At 47.3% G+C, this 25,509-nt stretch overlaps 1 protein-coding gene across 2 annotated transcripts in view; it reads left to right on the top strand.

Annotated features, from left to right (window-relative positions):
* LOC125946015 (uncharacterized) overlaps nt 1–25,509 on the top strand; it is a 130,455-nt gene that overhangs the window by 99,880 nt on the left and 5,066 nt on the right. The window contains exons 1-2 of one of the 2 annotated variants that reach the window (XM_049668491.1): nt 10,102–11,014; nt 13,203–14,133. In XM_049668491.1, the coding sequence (XP_049524448.1) occupies nt 10,116–11,014; nt 13,203–14,133 (1,830 nt within the window). In that variant the 5' untranslated portion in view covers nt 10,102–10,115. Of the gene's footprint in view, nt 1–10,101; nt 11,015–13,202; nt 14,134–25,509 lie in introns of those variants that run through there. The other variant, XM_049668492.1, reaches the window with a different exon arrangement.

Raw genomic sequence — 25,509 nt, forward strand, 5'->3', positions numbered from 1 at the left:
AGGACGAAGGCCTCTCCCTGTGATCTGTCTTGGGCTAACTGATTCCAATTTGCGCTTGGAAATTTCCTAACTTCATCAGCCCACCTAGCATTCTGCCGTCCTCGACTGCGCTTCCCTTCTCTTGGTATCCATTCTGCAGCTCTAATGGTTCACCGGTAATCCTTCCTACGCATTACATGGCCGGCCCACCTCCATTTTCCCCCCTTAATGTCAATTAGAATATCGGCTATCCCCGTTTGCTCTCTGATCCACACTGCTCTCTTCCTGTCTCTTGACGTTAGCAGTAACATGATTCGTTCCATCGCTCTTTGTGCGGTCCTTAACTTGTTCTCGAGCTTCTTTGTTAAACTCCAAGTTTCTGCCCTATGTGTTAGCACTGGTAGAACGCAATGATTGTGCACTTTTATTTTCAACGACAGTGGTAAGCTCCCAGTCAGGATTTAGCAATGCCTGCCGTATCCAATACAAACCAATTTTATTGTTCTGTAAATTTCTTTCTCGTGATCAGGGTCCCCTGTGAGTAATTGACCTAGATAAACGTACTCCTTTACAGACTGTAGAAGCTGACTGGCGATCCTGAATTCTTGTTCTCTTGACAGGCTATTTAACATTATGTTTGTCTTCTGCATATTAATCTTCAACCCTACTCTTACACTTTCTCGGTTAAGGTCCTCAATCATTAGGCTTATTTACACCTAAAGAAAAGAAAAGGATGGCGGGAAACTTGCAAGAGGCATCAGGCAAAGCGAAGTTGCCACACGTGTTGTCAGAAATCATATTTTATGCGTTCTCATCATAAAAATATAGAAAGTTTGCCTTGCATATCGTCTAAGACAATCATTTATAATTGGACGGAACAAGGTTCGTGTCAAAGCGTTCAAGTTGTTTGATTCTAGGATAAGTGCTTTAGGTGAAACTCACTTCAGCACCGTGAAAAGGTGCACCTTGTGCGATGAAACTTTTGCTATTCAAGAGCGATAAAATGTTTGGCTTTGTCTGACAACGGAGGAGTCATTCTTACGAAATCACTACATGGTGACTCATGAAGCCAATTGATACGACATGTTAGACAATGCAAAAAGCCTAGTTTCAGATAATGAGGACATGGAGCAAACTCCATGCAAAAAGAACCTCAGTAGGAATTGGCGGGCGAGTAGGTCCGCATTCTTGATTGAACGGCAGCACACTTCATGAGGCATACACGAACAATCAGGCACACACATGCGAACACTCGTGTGTGTGTAATAAGAATGAGACATCTCAGTAAATACGCTGTCGTTCAATCAATCATTGACCTACTGTGTCGAATTTCCACGGTAGTTGAGGGTGTTGAATTGAATGGCAACAACGCATTTCCTCGCGGTGTCAAGGTGTGGCACGTGGGGGAATTATAAGAACCAGCAATTTTGTTGCCAGGTACTCACAGAAGTACCCGCCACAATTTGTCACATTATTAGCCCTAAAGTAGCCAAACGTAATCGATGAAAATAGGGCAAAATAGTCAAATACAAAAATTCCGGAAAAAACGTCTTCCTTTGTTAATTATTTCTACAGAAAGAGTTTATACTTTAACAGAATGAACATACGATGCATTAAGAAAGAAATAAAGCAAGAATAAATCAATTACAATAAAAATAAATCACTTAAATACCTGGTTACATGTACAAACTTGTCGAGCAGCAGAAAAGACTAGCGCTCCTCCTTAAAGAGAAGTTATACATTAACAACAAAGACGATGCATGGACAAACCAAGCAAGTAATTGTCAGTATGTTAACATAACGTATTGCACGTAAATGGCGCGAGGTCACGCGAAATCTTTCAATGAAACCTGCGGCTAATGAATAAGAAGGACAGCAGAATCATTCCCCCCCCCCCCAAAAAAAAAACGAATAAAGAAAATTGCATCTTTTGTTGTGCTTTACACCGGATACAGGACAGAATAGCAAATAAAAAGAAAAGCCAGTCAACGTCGCTTGCAATTGAACAAGACAGTCTTCTGCGGCACATTAGTGTACCAGGTAGTTTATGTGCTCTTTGAACCGTACAATCTCCGGGATCGGCCGATATTTTTCGTTGAGTAAAGCTACACTTTCGGATTAAAGCGCATCGGGGTTCATTTAGCCTTTTTGCGCCTATTACGCATTATTAACACTCCGTACATATCTCTACGGAAACCTGGTGCTTCTTTATCTCTGAAAGGTAGATTTTGACGTTTTTATCTTTTGTTATCCCACGTGCACAATATGGCCTCAAGTCTAGTTATTGTGATGAAAATGGTCAGAAAGCGACATCCCGATCTTGTGTGCATGAATGAAAGTTTGCTTGTATGCAAGATTAGAAAATGTTTGTAAGGCGACATAATTAAAAAAAGGTACACTTCTACAAAATTCAAAGTAAAATAAGTACACATCCCTAGGTTTCAGCACCGGTGGCTGGACTGGAGTACATCGCTGCGCTATTAAAGCGTTCCACACACAAAAAAAAGTCTGACGATACAAACTCCTTGCTGCAAATGCTAAATTTGAAGAACAAGATGTTTTCAAGCGTCTCCAAATTCATTCTATTTCTTAGGTCCGTTTTCGTGAGCGTAACATGACTAAATACACGCTCTACAGAGGCATTCGATAATAGCAGCGTGAGCAGAGACAAAGCCAGTTGCGAGAGCAACACAATCATGAGCGTACCACCGCTGTTTTTGCGCCCTGGACATTCTTCCAGAACTCCATCACGGAGTCTTAGCGGAACTCACCCAGCTTACATTGCAAAAGGTCATATTCACACTCAACTGCGGCTACATCAGACGGTTCGATGTAGCGGACAAAAGCCTTGTACAGAAACTGGAACGCGAAATTGTTAATGCTATACTGTAGTGCAACAGCTGCAGATAGCTTAGCAGCTGGATATTTGACGGCAAGCGCTTCATGGTGCTCCTTATGCAAGCAACCAAAAATGATCGACGCCCTTCGAGGAGAGCACATTTCTCGTCCTCACTAAGAGCCGACTTCTCCAGTGAGTCACGAAAGGCGGTTCCCATATGGCAAGCTCGAACGGGAAGCGGATGATCTCCCCAATTGACATCGGGCAACGCATAAAGTACTAGCCGCTTAAGAAAGCACTCAACAAAGGCGCTCAGATCCACATACAGTTTTGCAGGGGCAGGATCCTCACTCCGGAATATTTTGTTTAGCCTGTCAAACTAGTTCATAATTGGGCTGAAGAACTGAACATACAAAAAAATGTGATCGTCATTGAACACTTCGCATAGCATTCTGGTCAAGTAATAAGCGCTCGGTCGTTTTACGACATCGTAGTGCGTTTTCTGTTCAAGCCACTGGTCCAGAACAGTTGGGAGATTTCTGGCTATGCTTAGCCAAGGCGCTGCGCATACACGAACTAATTTCCTTGGGGCCATTCCAGAATTATTAGCCCCATACATGCGCTTATATCGCTGTTGCTTTTGGGAATGAGAAAATCAGGTAAATGTTTCCCGCGCGAGGCAGTCGATCTGTGCAAGCAATGCATCCACAGCCTCAATGCATGCAAGCTTCAGAGTGTGGCAGACACATTTCACAAACACCAGGTTTGGTGCGCACATCACGCTGGCTCCGTCAGTTGCGATACCGGCACAGTCGGAAATGGGCGGATGGCATTGATCGATAAAGCATTTCTAATGACTGCAAATTAAGCCCATTATCCGAGCAGTCGAGAACTGGAACCACTCCAAGAAACGCTGTAACAAAGGCGCTTTTCTTGTGGGAGTAGTACCTTATTACAATAGCAAGTTCTTTTTCGCAGGGCACGTCTATACTTCCGTCTCAAATCAAAGAAAAGGTGCTGCCTCTAATGTCGTCTAGTAGGCTGTTGACCCAATAACCTTATTTATGAGCGCTGTGCACTTGGTTCTTCCCATTGAAAGGGCGGGAGCTACAGTTGAATCTTTAAAGCAATCACGAATCAGTGGTGTCAAGTGATCAGCCGTGACGACAGAGCTATGGACTGCGATATGCGCTGCCAAACGTCGCTCGGCAGTCTTGGCTTCCTTGCTGCTGCAAGCGGCCGTTGGGTGCGATGTCATAAACTTCGCTAAATGCATCTGTCCGGATGCCATTCGGGAGCGGATGCTTATTCCGTGCTTCGTTGTAGTTATGTTCACCTTCAAATATTGCATTTGTGCGCGAAGATCTGCATTGCAAGCGGTGCAGCGGGCCATTTCGCCTGAATGAGATGGTGGAAACCAGCCTGTATCAAATAAAAAGGATCAATCTGAATAAGATGCAAAAGATTATGAACTCTAGACTGCAAGGCGCACCACAAGGCTTGAACTCACTTTTACCTTTAAATAAGCGGTCGTTTTCCCATTCTTTTCTGTACGTCGGAGTACTTTGCCCACTTGCCCATCGGGAAGCTGGGAATCGGGATCCCTCGACCCGTGAAGCGCGTGCTGCTGTGCCTTCGACGATCCGCGCACTCGGAGCAATCCATGCAGCGATGAAGTTAACGTACTAGAAATAATTTGGCCGGGTCATGTGTAGCGCAGCCTCGCCTTCGAGGCTGCAGCCGCAGTGACATAATTTCCTATTGCACGCGCCTTTCAGCTCTCTACCCCAAGAGCCCTGTGGGGGCAGTGCTTGTATGCAACTGTCGAGTGTGTATGCAAATGTCGACTTGTCGTGGTGAGACTTTTATGATGCTCTGTTTTTGTCATGAGTTATTGTTGTTATATTTTACGCAGTTTATAGCGACCCGTTTTAGGCCTCTCTGCAGCCACATTAGATTCTTCAGCTCAACTTAATCATTTCATACATAATACATTAAAAATTCATTACCATATGTCATGGCGCTCTTTGGCCATAGCTGGCCCTTGCGCTATTAAACGCCACAGATCAATCAATCAATCCATGCGGCCTCGAAGGAAATATGGTGCGGTCTGTGCAATTCATCCAGACGGTCTTCCGCATTTCTGCCTTTCCACCCGGAAGCTTGCTGTAAGCGTGCGGATGGAAAAGCGCGATTTATATAATTAATTTTAGCTTGGGAAGCTTGACATCGGCGAGCGCCTGCAAAGAAAAGGTAAAGAGAGGGCTCGCGGAATCTGGCCGATGGTCCTTGCTTGACGAGCGAAACACAATAGGATAGAAGTGCTGATTGCTGGGGCAGTTGGCTAATACTGATATTTAGGAAAACCAACGAAAAAAAAATGCAAGCACGAAGGAAAGAAGATGTAACACAAACCTGCTGCTGACCACCAATTATCCTATGTCCTTCGGGTTTGCGTCTTTTTTGTTGGTTTTCTGAAGTAACAATAGGGTAATTGGTTGTCATTAGCGGATGCCTATCGCGGTGATGGTACCGATATGAGACAGGCGCGCGGCTTATGACACTGGGCGACTATACCCGACAATCGCAGGGGCGATCAGAGCCAGCTACTTGTGACGCGTGGCTGAGCCCATTCGTGCACAAAGCTGACCTCAAGAAGAGTGACAGTCGGTGCTTCGCCAGGTCCATCTTTCGTGCGGTCGCTTTTGACAGCGAAAGCTGAGAGATCAGTGTCCACCTCTGGCTAGTGACGTGCGCGGGCCAGGCGTATCATCGGTACAGAATGCGTGAACGCCGAAGCCATTGTTCACCGCGAGCACCGTGCCTACAGTTGGAACCCCTTTCTAAGACCGTGGCTAATTGACCGCCGTGGCAACCGCAGCCTGAGCAAATGTTTACTCGAATTGTCGACAAGTGTACGCGACCCTAAATTTGCGAAAATGTTCCAAAAGCCAGGCGAATTCATGATTAAAAAAGTTTTACTCCGACTTAACATGACAAATTAACAACAAAAGGGTATAGATGTTTTGCCACCTCTGCAAGTGGCATCTTCAGTATGCACTGCCACAAATGAGGGGAGGTCCAAATCTACTAGCAGGGGGCCACGGTTGGTTTTGCACGGCGGTGCGTCACGACGGATGAATCAGGATTCCAGAGGGTTTCATTTCCCCCCCCCCCTTTTGCTCTTGGGCCAGTGTCGTCGTATTGTCAAGGTCGAGCCTAAATTTGCCGCACTGACAGCTTACGTTGACCTATGGCCAGGAATTACTACGCTATTGATTTCCCCGAAGATAGTGCGCAAGTACGAACTCGGCACGGGGCGACAAATCGTATGTCAATGACCCTGCCGCTTTTGTTCGCAGGTGTTTTCTGCTTATTTGCATTTTACTGCGCCCTTTGTGCGAAGCTGTGTCGCTTTGCGTGGTGCACTCTCCCTTCTTGCGTTTTCTTTGTATGTTGTTTTTAGGCGACGAGCAAACACCATATCGGTGGTAAATGAAAGTGAGCGTAGACGAGGCTCGATGCTTGAATAGCCGGCGGACGACTCACACGACGATCCTCGAACAGGTTCGGTGATTGGTGTGCCGGTGGACCATCCCCCAAACCACTCGGTGGCGACTGCTCTTAAATGTTTGGGGTGGGGCACCGAGGGATAGAGAACGTGGCCGAATTCCACGACCAATCATTCTGGATTCAACTTGGGGTGCTATCCACTGTCGGCTCTGCCGATATTGGTCGTCCTAATTAGCCAATGACAAAAAATCCCACCTACTCAAAAAAAAGCGCTTAACCTTGCACACGGTTGCGCAACGCTTGAAACAGCGAAGCTGGGCGATCGTAGCCCAGTATTTTCCGGAAGTGCGCGCAAACTTTTCATCTTATTACTTATAATGATGATAATTTCTTTTCGCGCGTCTCGGACTCACGGCCGTCACTGCGCGTTGCATAGCCCAGCTTGCAATGCCGACACCGCGTTGCGACGAGGAAAGAGAAAACCAGAAGGCAGGAAGGTTAACCAGACAATCCCCAAGCGCGTTCCAGCAGACCCGCTCCATGAATGCGTCTCTCTCTCTATCTCTCTCGCTGTCATAGCGCGCAAAACCTATTCACCTCACAGAGCACGAGCGTGCGAACGCGCCAGCTGTGGACGACGACGCTCGAACGCAATCATGTGGTTCGCATGAATGCATGTTCTTCAAGCGTGGTAAAACTTCTAATAATTCCATGCAATAAAGAAATAAAGAAAAATGGCTGTATAGCCTAGTGCTTACGACGCTCGCCTTGGGACCGCGGGTACGCTGGTTCGAATTCCGTCTCGGTAAGAAAGTATTCTTTTATTTCTTGATGCGAACCACAAATTACCGCTGGCTTAAACAGCGTCGCTGTGAAAAAGTGGCCCATTTTGGCTATTTATAGTCCAAACTTGCAACTCTGATTTTCCCGATGAATTCTTGGAATGCCTTTGTGTTCGTACTACCACCTTCGGTGGGGGGAAGGGGGGCTGAAGGTTGAATAAAGTTTTTTAACCATATTTGTTGAAAACAGATTTGCAGGGCAGCTGATTTATACATATTTACGAATAGTCTTTGCTCAAAATGTAGCCATGTGAAAAGTCATTTAGCCTTATTTAAGATAGGGATGGGGATATTGACTTCATCAAACATCGACGACAGAAAGCGCGCCACATACAAACGCGCTCAAACAACGCTATAAAAGCACGAGTTGTTTCAGTGACGCTTAGCGCACGTGCTGCCTACAACACGTGCTTTCCGACCACATGTGGAGACGCCAGGATCTTGCTTCTGGGGCTACAGGTCGGTATTGTATTCGCGCATTACTGAACTGAATTGCTATAACAGCTATGTAATGCGCGTTTAAAACTTGTGGTTTAACAATTCATTGATTGGCTGAGCAGATAGAGTATACTAACCCCCGTATTCCGATCAAGCACGGGCTTGAAGTTAAGATGCATTTCTCAATACGGGGGTAAGTCACAGAGACCGCATATGCAAGGAAAAGCAGCTACGATAACATTTTAGGAGAGGTTTTTGCGGAAATATAAGCCTCAATTCCTCTGAATTTCAGCATTTTGTAAAAACGGTAACGAAAACTGTGTTGAAGTCCCTCATAAACGTACAACGCGTACCTGCGAGCACTTTACTTTTTTTTTTTTTTGAGCAGTTTGTTCCGCGACGGGCTATAACATCGAGCCCTGTATGTAAATACGTACGGCGATGCGCAAGGCCTTCCTTTCGGGCTTGCTGCAACAGTGGTGTAAGCAAATTTACGATGCCAGCATGAGGCGAGCTTTCGCGCGCATGGATACAAAAGCAGCCGACACGCCGTAAGCCCTCGCCTTTGGCTCTCAACGCGCATGTGCAACCGCGCCGTCTGCCACGGCACCACGCCATGTTCAATCTCCCTCCACAGTACTGTGCGCCTAGCGCAGTGACAAGAGGTGGTCTTTGCTCGCACAAGAAATAACTGCGCCAAAGCTTTCCCATAAGATATATTGCGTGACGTTAGTTAGTACCATCCAGTTAATACGAGGGTATAGTTGAAAACGACGTAGAGGAACGCGCGTGCTTTGGAAAGTTTGGCTTTAGTATTTCTTAAAGCATGACCTAAAAGATTGCTGAAAGAAAAAAAAAAACTCGCAGGCTGTCGATAACACAGGCCAAATATGCTTTTCAACGCTCATCACGTAGGCACGTTTAGATTAAATCGAAAGTTTCGTCATGGCAGTCGTGAACGTGATCTGCCAGCAGCAAATAACCGCATCGGCCATGGCGGGATCCCCCACCTCGGCCGAAATATTAGCAGTGGCGATCGCACTCGCTCATGCGGAGCGTTCGCAAAGGGACTCGGTCGTTGTTACGGACTCGCACGAGACGTGTCGCATGTTTCTAAAGGGGCACGTGACTGCGGCTAGCCTCGCGATAATCCCCAAATCCTTCAACCACCGTCATCGCCTACTCTGGTGCCCGGGCCACGCGGGGGTACAGGGGAACGAAAAGGCTAACGCGTTAGCTCGAGGGTGGTGCGGTGGCATACCTACCCTAATTCACGTAACTTGGGAGTGCGCTAAGCACCCTCATAGACCAAATACCAGTGACACAATGGAGCAGTGGGAGGCACAGCTCGCCTGCTCCGGCCTGGCAAGACAAAAATCTTTAATTAGCCAGGTCAGGCAGGCGGCAGAGGCCAGTGGGGCCCTGGACTGAGAGGCTCCGACCACCCCCCCCCCTTAATATTATTTCCATTACAATAAAGTTTCTATTAAAAGTTTCTATTTCATCATGAGTGATAAGTGAGATACACTTTCTGACTGCCATGAACACACCTCGTCCTCTTCAATTTTGCCAGTCGTTCTGGTAAAGTGCGGATTAGGGGGAAATATTCCGTGGTCTCATATATCTTCACCATGTTTCTGTAAAGAATGTATATCCTGACCGATATCGAAACTGTGAAGTTCGCGTTTAGAGAGCATGATCCATACGTTTTTGAAAGTAGCAATGATAATGCATGGTGATCACGAAAGCTTGCTGAACGAAAGGTTTGAACAGATTTCCGGAACGTGCCGTTCCTCTACCTCATAAAGAAGGCGGAACAAATTAAAAGGCGTGGGTTGTAGATGCCATAGAATAAAGGGAGCGAACCTCTATGCGAGAGCCTAAGATATCTGCTGTGTGCAGCGGAATAATAAAGAGATTTATTTCGTCCGTAAACTTGTCACCATTTGTGGATTACCGGGCTACCGGTTGTGTAAATGTGGGCGGTGGGGTTGGAGGCACAGAGCTATTATTGCAGTGACCAGGTGTATTTAGCCGCTTCGCTACTGCAGTATAAGTTCGGCAGCGGCGTAATTGTGAGTACGTTTGGCTTTTTAAATGCTTTTTTTAACGAGAACACTGATGTAACACGAAAATGTATCTAAGGTATTGTGGTTACACGAAGCGTGACAAGCTGCTAACTTTGTTGCTTCCGTGCCACCTCTGCGGTCCCCCAGTAAATCCGAAATGGTAAGAAGTTTATCTACACGCTAGAATTGTAATATTTTGGCTCGCATGCTTACGGCAGCATTGTCTGCAGATATCAGGCATTTTCTTACAATGTTCAAAGTGATTCAACGGCACTTACGAAATTCAAAAAGGGATGATCAGGGCTAAGGACTAGTCGGGTTTGTTCCGCTTTCCATGGGAACGACTGCTTGTGTGGTAACGGTGTTGTACGTCGCTTATTTTGTGATGCAGGATTTGAACGGGACAAGTGAAGGACATCCTCTGCGCACAAATTCATGTCGAAAGCTTCGCCAGTTTCACATGCATCCGGCACCAGTCGTGGACGTGATGGCGCCAAAGAAGAGTATTCCTGTGCCACAGACATCCCTTGCGCGAAATACGGTGATACGAGATGCCAGCTTCTGGATCGGCGTTATTACATCAACGAGATCATTTTAGACGCCGGTATGGAGTTGCGCGAAGATGTCTTGAGCAAACACAGCGGGGATGTCTGCATTGGAGTTGTTCGGGCAAGCACCTGCGGGCAGGTCTTCTTCAGCAAGTTCGAGGATTCGCGCAAAAGGAATGCACTGGACCTCGTTGAGTATCTTCTCTTCCAGCACCACTGCATTACAGCGCTAGAACTGAACGGCAGCTCGAGTTGTCGCCCTTCGCTGCTTGAAGCCTTGGAAGATCAGCGTTCTGTGAAAAGTCTTACAGTCTATGGTGTATTGAGGATACGGGAAGCAGCTTTTTTTATCCGGGTGATGAACTCTCTCTCGCAGCTCGACAAGCTGGTCTTCAAGGTCAACGATTCCCGAAGCGAGTGGAATTTCCCTACACCCAGGTTCGCGTACTCACTCGACCTGCGTATCCATCATCTGACAGCGCTTGACGTGGCAGACCTGCAAATGACCCGGCAAGAGGCTATGGAAATGGTGCAAACGCTGATGCTCAACCACAGCATCAGCGATCTCGCCGTCGGGCTGTTCGTGTTCAGCACTGGCGCCCAGAACTCAGGCACGTACTTCGCCCAGTACCTGACCAGGGAGAACTCGAAGCTCAGGAGACTCACGCTGAAGACAAACGCAATCTGCGACAACGGGTATCTCCTGATGACGCTCATCGACGCTCTCTGCGAGATGACTACGTTGGAGGAACTGAACGCCGATATCATCATGAACGTATCAGGCTTGTATGTTTTATTTCAGAATGTACACAATAGCTACGCCGCTTCAGTGGTAAATTGCAATATATGCAGCGTTTATATTTTATTGCGATTGACATTGTTAAGATACTGTTTTCCTTCTTTCTTGCCAACTTGCGTCACGGGGTAGACCGTGGTCAAATGAGGAGACCATCGGGCTGCTATGTCGAGGAACGGGGTTTGAAATCAGTCATCAGACCAACTTGGGTCTCTGCTATGTAACAGTGGCAATGTTCTGCTCTTCAATGTAAAGCCCCTGAAAAAACAACTAAAGTAGCGCCATTCGTGTCAATGTCCAGGAACCTCCGGTCACGTTCGTTCTGTAGATTGTAAACCAATGTTAGTTGAGGTGCGAGGCCCGTCGAGTTTGGCGCTTCGCCGGAAAGATGGGCTCGTGCAATTATCCCGCTAGGGCACAGCACGACGGTGCTGTTCGCAGCGGTGTATTGGGAGAGGTTCGAGAGAAGGAAAAATGCGAAAAGGTAACGTTGAGTACGGCAATGGAATGTATGTAGAAACAAAGAGCGTGATTTGTGTCGTGCCTGAACGTGTAAAAATATGCGCTATTCAATCAGTAAATAAACAGAAGTGCTCGCATTGTGTTTAGATGCATGAGAAGTTTATGCCGATAGTGCGGTTGCGACTTGTTCACTATTTTAGGGTACACCGTGTCATGGAAGTGCTTGATAGAATATTTAAGTCAAGTAAACGCTTGTACTGGGAAAAACCATCCCCGCAAGCAAGCAGGGCCGGTGCAGACGCGCTCAGCGTTGACAATAGTGAAGGCAGCGCCACTGCACTGGAAATGGACATCCGGGCAAGCTCAACGGCGCTGAGAAATCGCACGGCTTGAAACGTAACGCAGCATGTTTTTAGAAGGTCGAGAAAGCGCCACCTTGAATGTCCGCTTGTTTTTTGTTTTTGTTTTTTTCGTGTTTACTTGGTCGGGGAAAGGCGTCTTCCTTAGTTTTGTGGACCGCGTCTGAATCAGTTTGCACAGTGACTCTGCGCGATTCGGGATGCCGACCTGGTGTGCTAGAGGTACTAGAGGTCCATGGGTGCCGGAGACGCAGTTACCGCGCTACCGAGCGCGCGTCAGTAAAGCGCGGACGCGCCCGGTCGTACTCGCCGCTCTCGCGTTCGTAGTTTCCGTGTGGACACCCTAAAGGCGCTGCTGCAGCGGCCAGGAGAGGAGCCAGAGGCGAATGGGCGCAGTTGGCGCTACTTTAGTTTTTTTTCAGGGGCTTTACTTCAATGAACATCTTCACGCCACCTTGGTCACTGGGTATGCGCCACCAGTTATGGGCCGCATTTCGATTAATCTCTTTCAAGCCGACTTGGGCGACTGAGTATGTGCCAGTGGACATGTGTCTAGTTATGAGTATGTGCCAGTGGGAATGGGTTTCTTACCACTCTTGCTCGTTGATTGGCTCCCCTGCTTGGCCAACACGGTGGTCTGCAGTATTTGTAAATAACGCTTCCCGCTGCTCTCAACCAATTTAATCGATTTTATGTCGCAGTATTGTGCATGTATGAGTACACGGAAATAAATTAATTGATCGACATTTGCATTAATCGTACACTTTTACAAGTCTTCACGACTGCTTCTTTTTATACGACACTAACAGTGGGCATGCGTCAGAGAACAGCCTTTCTTTTTTTAGGAAGCGAGAGGAAACTTCCAGAAGCTGCCGACAGGTGGCAGGTTCGCGCATGCAGCATTGCGGAGTAAATATTAAATGGTCAGCAGTCGAGATACGCAACAGATGTTTAGAGTATTGGTAGAACAAAACGCCGCGACGGCATTGATTGAGCGAGAGTTGTTAAAGGAATAGGTAGCTAGCTGTCCAATATTTAGATATAGATCTTAAGAAGAAAGAAAAGATGGAGAGATATCACATGCATACCCGTGTTTTCATAAGTCGCGGCTGCGCCGGCACTTCGAGTGGCGATGCTTGCTCGGTAAAGATGCATCCCGTGCCCTCCCTAGAAACACGGTAATTTTATTTTGTAAAGCATCGTGTTCTTCATTCGTTGCACCACTGCCCGACTTTGCTACTGTACACAGCAAAGCGCCGCCGGCGTCAACTTACAAGTGCGTCGTTCTGACCTCGCTTATACATGCACTGAAACCATGTGATCACTTATAGTGTGTCTCTTCTCTGCATCTTTCCAGCACACGCAGACTCGCCCTCTTCGCCAAACTGTTCGCCCAGAGCAACACCTTGCGTCGGCTCAGATTGCCTTCCACATTCTGTAAACGCTGCTCGTTTCTCTGGTTCGACCCAACCGAGCGTCCAGGCCCCGATGCCGCACAGTGCATGGAACCTTGGCTGAAAGCTTTGCGGATGCCGAAGTCAATGCCTAGCGAGCTGCGCATCGACTTGCGCGGCTTTGGCGAAGCAGAGTGTCGCGCATTTTTCGACGCAGTCGCCGACAACGACGCGCTGAAGTCGATAATCGTGGATTCTCTGCCGGCGGTCGACGGCGTGGATCGCATCTGCAGAACGATTCGGGATCGTGGCCTCGGCGATCGAGTCACCATCAGGGACCTTTACATAGACCAAGCAAACCTAAAGGTACTTCCCCAGTGCGCGGAGATTGGTAGCGTAATCATCAGCGCGCGTCATTTACTGCGACAAGAATATGCCGACATAGGAGCAGTCAGCTCGGCACTGGAAGTCGTCAGTCGCTGCGGTCATGTGACGTCACTTAGGGTGAAGTGCAACAGCTTTGATAACGACACACTCTCCGCCTTGGTAGCCTGTATACGAGGCTCAACCGCGCTCACGGACGTCGACGTGAGACTAGGTTCTCATTGGACCAAAGTTGTGGAAGAGCAGCGGGAAGAGATGGAGACGGAATTGGTGTCGGCACTAGCCTCAAACCCAAAGCTCGCCAGAGTGAGCGTCCGGGGAGCGCTACTGTCCAGCCACAACTTGAATCTGCTGGCCGAAGGTGCTCGCAAGAGCCGCAACATCACTGAATTCAAGCTCACTCCGGCCTGCATTTCAGACGCGACAAATGCGGAGACCTGTTCCTGGCATGCGGCTGAACTGTTGTGCACAGCGCCCAGGTACTTGAACATCGCGCTGACGAATATCCAGGTATGCCTCTGTGGTCCTTCTTTCCCTGTGCAAAATTGCAACGTCAACATAGCGCACCAATGGCATTTTCTTCCTGGGTGATTTACCTTCATAATCCTAAAGGCCACTTGGGGTGCTCTTGTAGCGCATGCCGATCAAGTCCACGAGAAGGCACATGAAAGACAAATACAGGGGTCTTTCATGTGCCTTCTTGTGGACCTCATCTGTATGCGCCCCAATAGCATTGCAAGATGCCATGCCAACAAGCCTGTATTGCAACGCTAGTTGACTTACCTCCGTATTCAGAAATGCAACTTAACTTCAAGTCCATGCTTGACTTGATTTAAAATGACGCCTGGCGTGAACGTGTCCAAGACGCCCATTGAGTTTCCTTTGGCGCGTTCATGATAGGCGTCATTGAGGTCGTCAAGCACGCGCCTGAAGTTAAGATACATTTCTACATACAGGGGTTGAGGGCCTAGTCCAATGACATTCAATTCAAGCTAAATCGATATTTAATTAGAAGTATTAAATTAAACTTTCCATTCTGTAACCCTAATTGTCCACCGGTTATCCATCCTAGGCCATGTAATGCGAAGGATGGATAACCGGTGGACCATTAGGGCTACAGAATGGATACCAAGAGAAGGCAAGCGCAGTCGAGGTCGGCAGAAAACCAGATGGGATGATGAAGTTAGGAAATTTGCAGGCGCAAGTTGAAATAGGCTAGCGCAAGACATGGGTAATTGGAGATCGCAGGGAGAGGCCTTCGTCCTGCAGTGGACTTAAAATATAGGCTGATGATGATGATGATTAAATTAAACAAACCGGCAGGCATAAAAAATAAATTGAGGACGCTTAAGCTTCGCATTTCAGAGTGGAACATGATAGCTTGAATGATCCCCGACTGCTTCTGACGCTTCCCGGCAACTGCAGCTTATATAACCGTAATGTTTACCGGAAAACGCTGTAGCGAATGCAATGCACGAGGGCGAACTTCCTAGTAGAAACGCGGCCTCTGGCGTGGGCCGATCGCGGAGGTAGTGTGCAGCCGCGCCAAAAATACATCATTTTCTTGTTTGTGTGACTGTTTCGCACTTTTAGTATTTCAATCTGACAAGATTTAACATAAAAGGAATTCGCTGTTGGTGTTTTGTTTCACATTTGATTGTGGGCTGTCATTCTGAAAATTCCGAGGAATAACTTTTTCAGTAATGTAAGACAAGGTATGAGCAACTTTAGTGATATAATGCTGTGGCAATATAACCCGAATATAAAGGCTTGGCATATACATATAGTTAAATATATACGGCAATGTTCGCTTAATGAACGCCAACACCGACAACGGATTTTCTGCGACACGAGGCTCTTAATGCTCTCGCGTTAACAACGGAGGACACGCTTGGCGGCATTTTTAGTTTGAGTGACGATGTTTCTATGGATTTCCTCATTTCAGGGATGAAAATATGGTTGCTATCATTGCGAGAGATAATTTTTCCATCGGCACGATTACACAAACACTCACCTCGGATGATTGTCAGTAACTTGAACATGAACACTTCAGCTTATCGTTTAGTTCGTTAAGTAGGCCTCGGTCACTAGGACACTTCATCCATTTTAAAAACAGCGCACTAATTTACAAACACTTCTTCCCTGATTAAACGATAAGCACTTCGTATGAGTTGCGAATGCGGAAGCTTTAACGTCCAATTGAACGCCTCTGAGCGGTCCTTCGAGTGATGAACTCCTCGCGGGCAAGTGAGCGCATTGAGCCTAGGGTGCCTCGATGCCCAGCGCCGCCATCCAGGGTGGAGACAACCCCGCTGGCGCCGCCATATTGAGTCACACGAGCTGAGACTCAGCTACGCTTGCGTTCATAAATAGTGTTACTTGCGGCGCACTTCCAAGTGCTTTGCCTTGATGAGGATTTTTTTATCGGTATCGCATCTGCACATCTTTATAACCAATAGCCGTTAACTCGTCGAAGGTCCAAGACGTAAATGTATGGCGCCGGGAACATGCCCCAAGTTGCCTAATTCAATTTACATTTAACATGCCGTGTGTATGTTTGAAATACGCACTATTTTTTGCGCTTCGATGCTTGGTATATAAGGTTTGCGACCCCCTGTGTGTGGAAGTCTTTCTTTTTCGCTGTTGTATTTTGGTTTACACGTCACGCCTCCTTTACCGTAGCCAGCCACTCGCACACGGCGGTTAGTTTCCCTTGCGTTACGCGTGCTCTTCGCGTTCGTTGCAATTATTTGACGATATCTACGCGCAACTTTGCTTTTTTTGCCCACAAAACTGTGTGCTGACAGGATTAAGCTGGTGTAAAAATAACTGCGATGTGAAAATAAGGTTTAGTTAGTGCTGTAGAGAAACATGTAACGTAACTTGTCTGTGTCAACTTTGCGTAGTACACACAAGAAACCAAACGATGCACAAAATACATTTACTTATAATGTCTAGTACAATCAATCATGAAAGAGATATGTACATGAAAAATTATATGTACTGTGTGGCGCCTGAAGGTTATGTTGAAAGACGAGATAAAAAAACATCGCAAGGTAGGCTCGACACACAATTCGGGATAGTGAGAGTTTTTTTTTAATTTATTCATCACATGGGGGGGGGGGGCGTTCAAGTGAGTACATCAACCTTATTACACACAATATAAATCGAAAACAAGAATGCAAACAATAAAACGCAACCGCGGGTAATATTAATCAAGATATCCAGCCAGAATACATCAGCTACCATCGAATACGTCGCATCAGCCAAACACATCGATGGCGAGTACAGAACATTTTATAAATAACCATTAGAACACTGATAACTACATTGAAAAAATAAACAACACTGCATACATATCGCGTACAAAAACCGCAAATGAAACTAAGACAGTCAAATACAGATTAGCAATGTTTTTCACTTCGAAAATATAGTCCATGATGATGTAAGGCTGTTGACTTTAACTGACGGCGCCCATCCTATCGATTTCCCTCGTACTGGTCCTCTTCAAGGTGTTTCTATGTACAAGTAAAACAACAAAAGTGATTATTGATATGAAAAGTTGCCTTGTAAATACAGAGAACCCATTACAGTGACTAAAAATAAATTTTCGCATAAGTAATGCTGTATTACCTCGCTTCACACGTTTCGAAGAAATGCACAGGCTACAACAGACACCATGCCAGAGAGCGCCGAAACATTTTGGTCCCATGATGCCCCTTAACTCTACTACACCGGGGCATACCGTGCACAGGCATTTAAAGACCGTCACAGTACCCACTACGATCGGGAATCAGCACGAATGACCATCGGCTTACAAGAACCACGCTACAAATATATTCGTCTAAAAAATCAGCTATATAACATAACAACCTGAGATCCGCAAGATATATGCTGAGAAATCAGAAAAAATCACAATGCTTCGCTTGCCACGTGCACAACAGCCGCTCTCCCCAGAAGAAGCACTGCGTTCTTTAGTCCCAAATAACAAGTAGCGAAAAAAGAAACTGAGAAAAAAAAGAAGAAACAAGAGACACACACGATGTGTGCTTCCCGTGATAAAGTAAAATAAATGGTTTACATGACGATTTGTAGCTAATGTAAGACTATTTCGCGGCGAAGCATCTTCGTCAGTCCTTAAAATAAGAGTACTACTCGCATAGACTGCACGGATCAAAACGGCAAAAGCCTATGCGACGCGCGCTCGCAAACCATAGGCTACTCAGACAGCATCGGTGCAGTGCTTAGTTCGTGAGCGAACGTAGGTACGTGAGCGAGGATCAGAGAATACTTTCTTATTTAAATGAAAAACACGGTGCGATAGTCTAAACTTTCTTGACACTTACCTCGCAAATGTAGGAGCTATCCGTTGCCTTCCAGTGATACCGCTTTACTTGGGCTTCCCATCTCTTCCTTCGCTCTGGGTCCCGGGGGAAGCGTAAACAACGAAGCCCTTTACGCGTCGATCCAATGCACTTGGGAACACAACAGCCCGTCATGTCGACTCGATGCACTTGACAAGCTTGTCATTCATGCGGCTGAACACTGTCCAGCAAGTAGAAGCGTCAGCGAAGCATCCGCGCGCACTGTGTCTCGAACTAAGCACCGGCACCAAGCAATCGCAACCGCTCGCTGTGATTCAATATGGCGTCGCAGCGAGAAAGCGGCGGCGCGGGGGCGGTCAAAGGATGGCACCACCCTGAACGGCGGCGCTGGCATCGAGGCACCCTAAGCCGATCGCTGCGCCGCCTGACCATTGCCGGGAGCCTATAACATTCTAGTTGCGTTTTCAGCGCCTAACAAATTAAGCAGTCTATGTAGGAATACCACACCAGGAGGTACAAAGAAGACCACCTGTGAAAAGAAGAACCGGAAAAAGCCTGTAGAATGTGTAAGCGGTGTCGTCTACCAGATACCTACATCCTGCGGTGCCTGCTAAATCGGCGAGACAGGGCGATGCCTTAATGATAGGCTACGTGAGCATAGTCGCAATGTGAACAAAGAGCAAGCCGATGGCTTTCTTGCACAGCACTGCAAGAATTGCCCCTGCCAGCCCATCTTTGAAGATACGGCGATTCTAGGAAAAAGCCTAAACGAGATGACCAGGCTCATTATTGAGGGCTATCACATCGCCACCTTCGGTGGGTCTTGTATCAGCAAACCGTCCATTTCATTATCGGGAAAAGAGGTGGAATTTATACGTATGGCATGATTATTATTATTATTATTATTATTATTATTATTATTATTATTATTATTATTATTATTATTATTATTTCACTTATACCCCTGTCAAGCGGGCAAGTTGATTGACACTTCAGGCTACGCGGTTCTAAGCGGGAAAACAGAGTGCACTCGCAGTAAAAAGAAATGCCAAGAGGCTACGAGCGCGTTTTGTGAAGATGTAGATTAAAAAGAAAGTACTTCTAAAGAGTGTCTTACGTTGTATTATTAATTAAAACAAACCTAATCTATGTTTTTTCAACAAAAAACGAAAATATTTTTTTAATATAAGAAAAATGGCTAGGCCAAGAAAAATGCCTAGCCAATCCAGAACGACAAAGCGGCGTACGACGAGGCGGCATTTGATCCTGCTCGAACCGAATATTGTCACGTAGTAGTGGTGGTAAAGAAAACAGTCGTAAGACTGTGTATGACGAAACTGGTTGTTTATTGGGCGAACCTGTGCCCACAAAAGCAAGCTACACTCAATGAACAACGATAGCGGCGAACACAGTCGGCGATCGTCGAAAAACTGATCTGCGGTGAAACGCGCCGGCTTTTATAGATGAGTCATCGAATGTTCCAGATTAATCCCTGGTACCCGCAGTGTCTTCCAGAAAGTTCTAGACAATTCGCGTCGGTCATACAATCAGATAACATAAGCGTCGGTGAAAACAGGCAACGGAAAGAAGCATCGATAACGTTCGAGAAGCCTCCCATGCAGGCGCGTCTTGCGCCGAGCGATAACGTTTAACATTTGTTAGCCGGTGGAAAGCGGTCACCAGTGAAAGATAAAATATGTATACGTGTCAATACCCTCCCCTTAATAAGCATCGTCCCGATGCTACAAACACGAAAGCGAAAACAAAACCACGCGTACAGAAAGGAAAAAAAACACAATAACAAAGCAACAAAGCACCAAAGTTCGTCAGCGGGCGTAGAAAGGCTTAAGACGCACCACGTGGATGACTTCAGGTCGTGCGCGGCGCCGCTGTGATTGCGAAATACCGTCTGGCACGACCTCGTAGTCCAGTGCGCCAATACGTCGGATGATCTTATATGGTCCGAAATAGCGACGTAACAGTTTCTCGCTAAGTCCTCGTCGGCGTATCGGAGTCCAGACCCAAACACGGTCACCGGGCTGGTATTCGACGTAGCGTCGTCGAAGGTTGTAGTGTCGGCTGTCGGTCCTCTGCTGGTTCTTGATGCGCTGGCGGGCAAACTGTCGACCTTCTTCGGCACGCTGCAAATAGGTGGCAACGTCGATGTTTTCTTCGTCGGTGACGTCCGGTAGCATGGCATCAAGCGTCGTTGCTGGGTTCCTTCCGTAGACCAGGTTGAATGGCGCCATGTGCGTCGTTTCTTGCACGGCCGTGATGTATGCGAAGGTCACGTACGAAAGGATGGCATCCAACGTCTCGTGTTCGACGTCGACGTACATTGCCAGCATGTCGGCGATGGTCTTATTTAAGCGCTCGGTAAGGCCATTCGTCTGCGGGTGGCAGGCGGTGGTCCGGCGATGGTTTGTGTGGCTGTATCGCAGGATGGCTTGAGTTAGTTCTGCCGTAAAGGCCGTACCTCTGTCGGTGATGAGCACTTGTTGGGCACCGTGACGCAGGAGGATGTTCTCAACGAAGAATCGGGCTACCTCGGAAGCACTGCCTTTGGGAAAGGCTTTTGTTTCGGCGTAGCGGGTGAGGTAGTCCGTAGCTACGACGATCCATTTATTCCCGGACGTAGACGTCGGAAAAGGCCCCAGTAAGTCCATCCCGATCTGCTGGAACGGTCGGTTTAGTTAGTGCTGTAGAGAAACATGTAACGTAACTTGTCTGTGTCAATTTTGCGTAGTACACACAACAAACCAAACGATGCACAAAAGACATTTACTTAGTAATGTCTAGTACAGTCAATCATGAAAGAGATATGTACATGAAAAATTATATGTACTGTGTGGCGCCTGAAGGTTGTGTTGAAAGACGAGATAAACAAAATTGTCAAGGTAGGCTCGACACACACAATGCGGGATAGGGAGAGTTTTTTTTTTTAATTTATTCATTACATGGGGGGGGGGGGGGATTTCAAGTTTCTTACATCAACCTTATTACACACAATATAAATCGAAAACAAGAATACAAACAAGAAAACGCAACCGCGGGTAATATTACTCAAGATATCCAGCCAGAATACATCGGCTACCATCGAATACGTCGCATCAGCCAAACACATCGATGGCGAGTACAGAACATTTTATAAATAACCATTAGAATACTGATAACTACATTGAAAATATAAACAACACTGCATACATATCGCGTAAAAGAACCGTAAATGAAACTAAGAGAGTCAAATACAGATTATCAATATTTTTCATGTCGAAAATATAGTCCATGATGATGTAAGGCTGTTGACTTTAACAGACGGCGCCCATCCTGTCGATTTCCCTCGTACTGGTCCTCTTCAAAGGGTTTCTAAGTACAAGTAAAACAACAAAAGTGATTATTGATATGAAAAGTTGCCTTGTAAATACAGAGAACCCATTACAGTGCTTAAAAATAAATTTTCGCAGAAGTAATGCTGTATTACCTCGCTTCACACGTTTCGAAGAAATGCACAGGCTACAACAGACACCATGCCAGAAAGCGCCGAAACATTTTGGTCCCATGATGCCCCTTAACTCTACTACACCGGGGCATACCGTGCACAGGCATTTAAAGACCGTCACAGTACCCACTACGATCGGGAATGAGCACGAATGACCATTGGCTTACGAGCACCACGCTACAAATATATTCGTCTAAAAAATCAGCTATATAACGTAACCTGAGATCCGCAAGATATCTGCTGAGAATAGAGAAAATCACAATGCTTCGCTTGCCACGTACAGAACAGTCGCTCTCCCCAGAAGAACCGCTGCGTTCTTTAGTCCCAAATAACCAGTAGCGAAAAAAGAAACTGAGGGGAAAAAAACAAAAATAATAGAAACAAGAGAGACACGATGTGTGCTTCCCGTGAAAAAGTAAAATAGGTGGTTTACATTACGATTTGTAGCTAATGTAAGACTATTTCGCGGCGAAGCATTTTCGTCCGTTCTTAAAATAAGGGTACTACTCGCATAGACTGCGCTGATCAAAACGGCAAAAGCCTATGCGACGCGCGCTCGCAAACCATAGGCTACTCAGCATCGGTGCAGTGCTTAGTTCGTGAGCGAACGTAGGTACGTGAGCGAGGATCAGAGAATACACTCTTATTTATGAAAAACACGATGCGATAGTCTAAACTTTCTTGACACTTACCTCGCAAATGTAGGAGCTATCCGTTGCCTTCCAGTGATACCGCTTTACTTGGGCTTCCCATCTCTTCCTTCGCTCTGGGTCCCTGGGGAAGCGTAAACAACGAAGCCCTTTACGCGTCGATCCGGTGCACTTGGGAACACAACAGCCCGTCATGTCGACTCGATGCACTTGACAAGCTTGTCATTCATGCGGCTGAACACTGTCCAGCAAGTAGAAGCGTCAGCGAAGCATCCGCGTGCACTGTGTCTCGAACTAAGCACCGGCACCAATCACTCGCAACGGCTCGCTGTGACTCAAGATGGCGTCGCAGCGAGAAAGCAGCGGCGCGGGTGCGGTCAAAGGATGGCACCACCCTGAACGGCAGCGCTGGCATCGAGGCACCCTAATTGAGCCGCTTGGCCCACGCCTCCTAGATAGCACAAGGCTGGTGTATTTCGATCTTTGACGCCATGCTACTGTCGTGTGTTTTTGTCACTGATCTCGGGGGCGTGCTTGAGTTGAAAGAGATGAGGTTGGGAAACGCATGGCAACACAGCAAGCCGATTTTAATCCCACACAAACCCAAAACTCTCAAACTAAAAACTCACTTAAACTAGCACACACTGAACAACTAATGCTAAGAAATGTACAACCTAGTCCTTAATAAACACTGAACCTGTTCTTAAACTCGCCTATAATAAGTCTGGGCGTTTCCTCTATGAAAGTCAGGCAACTCTGGCCTCCGGTTATCTCACCGCTTACGTGGAATGTCCTCACGTTTCTTGACGGACTCATGGGACTCTCTTCGTCCAAGTCGCGTCGCGTCTCTTTCAGAGTCGTTACTCCCGACTATCTTGACGATGTCGCCGCCTTGGTGGACGGGTTTCTTGACGCTGACTCATGGGGCTCTCTTGGTCCAAGTCGCGTCGCGTCTCTTTCGGAGTCGTTGCTCCCGGCAATCTTGACGATGTCGTCACCTTGGTGGACGCCTGTAACCCAGTCGCTGTTGCTGACGTGGCAGAGAGGCCTGACGGACTAGGCCTAACGACGTTCTCGGCCGTTGCTTCCGTCTAGTTCCGTTCTCAAGTGCCGACGTGGCGTTCCGGGGATCATCGAACGCGCTGGTCTGCCGAAGAAGGGGGATCCTCTCTGGAGTGCCCGGCCCGCCGTGTGCTGCTGCAGCTGGTCCAAGTACCCTCGCTCGAACGTCCCCGAGGTCGGCGGCTGCACCTCGGACTGTCCGCGTCACGAACTCGGCCGAACCTCCAAGTCTCCCGTCGCCAGAGCGTAGCTGGCGATGCGACCTTCTCAGCCCAGAGTCACGTCGATAATGCTCGAACAGTGCCGTTTCTCCCTCGATCACAGCTCGGTTCGCGCGCCTCGCGCGCTCGTGCCGTTCGGAACGCTCGGTGTACATCGTCATCTTTTCTCGCGGTGAACATCGTCGTCTTTATCAGGTGGCCGCTTACATGTGACAGCTACCTTGCCCGACTGCCATAGAATCTAATGGGGACGCTTCCGAGTAAGCCGCGGTGATTTCGACGTCACATATTTCTTCACGCCGGGCTTGGCAATATAAAGTTCGGTTCGTGTAGCATGACGTCATAAAGCGGAGTGCACAGGCCTATTCTCCTGGTTTGGCTCGTTTTGATTTGGCTGTACCGAGGCGAGAGCTTGTGCGGACAAGGAACGCGCGGATTACAAGGGCGTCTGAGAGCGAGGGTGACGTGGCGTGCAGGCGATGCCCTCTCACCTCAAGCGTTGTCTGGCGCGCTATCACACAGCAGGCGTGCCGTTCCACCCGCTCAGCCCCGTCGTGGTGCGATGGCGCATCCAATGTAAATTTAACGCGATAGCGTTCACGGCGCCATGGCGCAGAAAATCCGGCGTTGGCAACCGGCGTGTGATCGCGGGTGGCGGAGAAATTATCCAACCACATCGACAGGGCAGGCCCTCGACGTGGTGCAAGATTTTAGTGAACAAAAATTGAATTTTTCACAGAGAAATACGTCAGAAAAAGGGTAAAGTACGACTTTACCATTCGGCATCGGATTTGTCGTCGGATTGTTTACCAATCGGCGTCGGATTGTAAAACCTAATTCTGCTGCGAGGAAACTCAAACACAAATCCCTTTTCCAGCAATTCTAGCAGATCTGCGCACGTCGGAGCAATGGAAAACAATAAAATAATAAAAAAAGGTGCTAGGGCCTTCACATTTTTATATAAGACCACTTATATTGCCCCTGGTAAAAAGCCTTTCCAGCAATGCATTTCAGTGTAAAAGTGAAGCCGACTTTAAGGGTATCGGTGTAAGCTTGGTCTTTGTAAGCTGGCTTTCCCACGTTCAGTGTTGCAGTGTTTTGCCTGTCGAGACGACAGACGCCGACTTTTTCGCTCAGTGGGTAATTTGATACTTTCGCATCAAAAACGGATATATGCGTTTACAAGGAAATGCAAAAAGGTATAGAAGAGAAAGCAAAGGGGGCGTACAAATAACGCGAGCAGAGCGGGGCGTTTTGAGTGCGCGAAGAACACAAAGGGCCTAGAATGGAGTGTGAGCTTTGGCGTACGCTATACGACTTGGGAACTCTATTTGTGAAATTCCATAATGAAAAGCGTCGATGATTCCATGAATACCTAACCAGTGTATGAAGAAGCACAGCAGTGGTCGTAGGGAACAAAGAGCAAGCGGACACAAACGCTTGCCTCCGTTTCTTTTTTTCTCTCCTGCGTCCGCTGCTGTGCAGTTTTTTGACAATAGATTACCAATTATCCTGGTCACGCACCAAAGCCTAAAGGACAGGGAAGTGGTGAGCATTACAGCAAATATCCTAACTTTATGGCAGCAAATAATTGCGACCAATTGGCAGGTGGTAATGGCCGCACCGCACGCCGCCGTGCCTTCCGCGCTTCGTCCACATGGGGAGCGGCCATTGTTGTAGCCTCACGCAGGCAGCTGAGCCGCTCTTCCCGGTGTCTTGCAGTCATCGTCTTTTACAGTACGTTTATCAACAGCCTTTATTAAAGCGGAGCTGTATATGGCTAGTGTACCGTAGAATTTTCGTGCCCGCACACAAAAAAATGTAGCCTTCAATAGGTCATACCCAATAAGCACTCATACCCCGTAAGCAAGGAAAAAATGCCATGGCTTATTGCATTTTGTAACTTCTGCCCCGTGAGGCAGAGGCTACAAGCACTCAGCAAAGTGAAGCTAACAGTGCTTACATTCTTTGGAATCATGCATACAACGTACAGAACAACATGTCGAAAACTTTCATTCTCAATGGCTCATACCCCGTAAGCAAGCGGAAAACGCAATGGCTCATGCCTCCGTAAGGCAGAGGCTACAAGCACTCACCAAAGTGCAGCGAACGATGCATACATTCTTTAG

The sequence above is a fragment of the Dermacentor silvarum genome, chromosome 5 (assembly GCF_013339745.2).
Source record: "Dermacentor silvarum isolate Dsil-2018 chromosome 5, BIME_Dsil_1.4, whole genome shotgun sequence".
Classification (NCBI taxonomy): domain Eukaryota; kingdom Metazoa; phylum Arthropoda; class Arachnida; order Ixodida; family Ixodidae; genus Dermacentor; species Dermacentor silvarum.